This window comes from Cyprinodon variegatus, unplaced genomic scaffold, assembly GCF_000732505.1.
Source record: "Cyprinodon variegatus isolate N-32 unplaced genomic scaffold, C_variegatus-1.0 Scaffold1006, whole genome shotgun sequence".
Taxonomy (NCBI): Eukaryota; Metazoa; Chordata; class Actinopteri; order Cyprinodontiformes; family Cyprinodontidae; genus Cyprinodon; species Cyprinodon variegatus.
The window spans coordinates 228,099-231,072 of NW_015151459.1; the positions used below are offsets into that span (position 1 = coordinate 228,099).

The 2,974-nt window shown below is 38.7% G+C and overlaps 1 protein-coding gene across 2 annotated transcripts in view; it reads left to right on the forward strand.

Moving 5' to 3' along the window:
• Window positions 1-1,261: 1,261 nt before the first annotated feature.
• The window catches only part of LOC107100758 (radial spoke head 1 homolog), an 8,321-nt gene continuing 6,608 nt past the window's right edge, over window positions 1,262-2,974 (forward strand). For both annotated transcript variants that reach the window (XM_015399386.1, XM_015399385.1), the window contains exons 1-2: window positions 1,262-1,399; window positions 1,553-1,660. In XM_015399386.1, coding sequence (XP_015254872.1) covers window positions 1,343-1,399; window positions 1,553-1,660 — 165 coding nt within the window. In that variant the 5' untranslated portion in view covers window positions 1,262-1,342. The remainder of the gene's footprint in view (window positions 1,400-1,552; window positions 1,661-2,974) is intronic.

Consider the following 2,974-nt stretch of genomic DNA (forward strand, 5'->3'; position numbering starts at 1 on the left):
ATAACAATGACAACATACATATATAATGCATCCCTAGAAAGGACACAACTTCAATTCCATCACTCCATCCATGCATGGCTTCCCTTTAAGCTGCATCAGTGATTATCCTCCTTCACAAGCAGAAAAATCTAATTTAGAAATTAGTCCCAAATGTCATTGACAGCCAAAGTCTATTTATTGAACCTTATATTTCAAAAATCATTTATATGCTGATTTTTATTATTTGTGCTTTAATTCTTGTAGAATTCTTATATTTTAATTTTCAGTCTGTGTCCTGTGAATCTGGCTGTCTCTGTGTTGGCTGGTGCAGCTATTTCTGAGTCTCGTTGAACTACAAAAGACAAAATTATATGTTGAATTTTATTATAGCATTGCATATTTTTTCTTGAAATCCTGGGGATATATTCTATTGCATGTTGCATATCCCAGTAAATCTGTTTCACCTTTAAATCTGCAGCTGTCCCTAATTGTGTCTCTGCTCTGCTTAAAAACAGATTTATGAACCTGTCTACCAATATAATGATGCCTGAGAAAATCATTTTCAGAATCTCTAGAAGCTCTGCAGTCTGATTCTATGTTCAGTAAGGAAACAACAGATCTGTGTTCATTTAATCTGTAACTCTGAGTAATGGTCCTCTGAGAAGCCCAGCTTTTTTAAACTCATATAAATGTACAATCTGCTGCCATTTTTAGCTGAAAAAGCTCCATATGTGTAACAAACAGATTTTTCAGTGGCATCTCTGATTTTTTTAACCAACCGATCTCCTAACTTTTACTGAAACATGTATTGAAGTAGCTGCCAGTTAAAATTCACTGAGTGCTGCTGTGTCTCTCCTCCTCCATGTAGCTACTACATATGCAGGGAAATGCGACCCCGAATAATATTATGTCCCAAAGCGACAGATCCCACGATATTTAACTGAGAGGTGGGACTCGAGAGCAGCGGGAGAGCGAGGATAAAACATGGACTGAAAACGCTCTGAGCACAGACAGCAGCACCCAACCTAAACCAGCGGAAAGGGGGAAAAAGCAGAAATTATTGGTGGGGACTGTCCCTCCATGCTAAAGTTGGTGGGGACATGTCCACACCAGTCCAGCGGTGTAGTAACACTTGAGAGTATTACTGCTGCCACTGTCAGTATTATTGGGGTGGAAAATGGCAGGGGTGGCCAATGATTGGGTAAGGATGGCCCCCCTATAGCTCCGCCCCTGTGTACGTGTGCGGTCAGTTGCTATTTAGGTTGCCATGACAACAGTAAACTACCTGCTAATATAACTGCAGTCTGAGCTCCAGAAGCTAGCTTTTCCAGTTTTTAATTGTTCCTAAAGCGGAAAGAAAACAATGTCGTACAATAACTCTGAGGATGAGGAATATAACAAACCCTTTAACCCAATCGGGGTGAGGCAAAGCAACTTTATTTTTTCTTCTTGTTTGTTTTTTGCGTGTGTTTCAAAAGTATTGCTAACGGTCACAGATATTGTGCTGCCTAACACTGTCTGCAGGTTGTTATGCGGCTTTGGGTTGATATTTGTTTTTATCTAACTGTAACAGGAGTACATAGGGGGGAGGAATGAGGCCGGGGAGAGACACGGAGAGGGTGAAACCCGGCTGGCCAACGTTTATCATGGAGGCTATGTCAACGGAAAAAGACACGGACAGGTGGGTACATCAGTTTATTAGATTTAATGGATCCATCAGAGCCAATCAGCCAATCACATGGCGGGGATTTATTTTAACAGAGCTAGAAGTCATTTTTCATTTAGTACAAGTTGGGGATGAATCGAATTATTAGTTCAAAAGTGGCTGAGGAGACTGCTTTGATCTAATAATGCAACATGAACCAACTATGTTATGCAGGTGGAGCATGCAGAGAAATGTTTCTAGAAGTGTACATTGAATCTAAAGCTGAGGGGCTACAGCAGCAGAAGACTGTGGTTACATTTCAAAACAACAACACATCTTTTTCAATTCAGTTTTTAGAGACTTTCCTCATTTGACTTGAAATCATACATCCATCCTCCCTCTGCTAGGCGTGAAATTTCAACTGATTGTTTCAACCTGACATTCTCAATATTTTTGCTTATCATCATCAGGAGCTAGATGGGGGGACAAGGGTAGCCATGACCACCCTTAGCCAATCATTGGCCACACCTGTGGCCACCCATACAATTTTTCCCTCTGATACAGACCGTGGCAGCACTAATACTCTAAAGGGGAATGTTCAAACTTATTAAACATTCATATATTAACAACTACTTGACAACAAAAACACTGCGGTTAATTATGCACATCAATATACAGACATTAAAGATGATTGATACAGAATTCTTGCTCTTTTCAGAACAAAATTTTGAATTATTTGGGGTAAAGATAAAATGATTAGCCTCTGCAAGTGATCTAGGAGTCTTCAGTGAAATCATAGATAAATATCTACTTTAATAATAACCTAAAAAATCATTAAATGTGCATATAAGTAGATTTAAATATCTTTTTTTTTTTTGCAGAATGATTATTGATAAAAGTAGGTAATGACAATTAAAATATGTTCGCCCCGGAACTCAAACCTGAAAGAATTTTGTCCACTTACCTTTTATTTACACAGCATAGATGTTTAAATATATGCGTCTATTTGTTAGTAAAGGCTGCAGGAAAGTCTTTATTTAGAAAATATGGATGTTGTGCTGGTTCCTGTTGGAACAATGTAGATTGACCCTGAAATTCTGGAGCCTTTCTGGCCCCCCCTCAATGTTCATTGGTTATTGACTGGCCACCCCTATTAGGATTTTCTGGCTACGCCTCTGATGTTCATCCCTTTATAGCCACAGGCAGAGAGTTGAGGGGTATGGAGGACCAGCTCTACCATATTTAGAAATAAATGCAGGAATAAATAAATGCTCAATTTATACATTATGACATCCTTAATTGCCCCAAAAATACAATTAACAAATAAATGTAGGTAGAAGGTAAATTTTG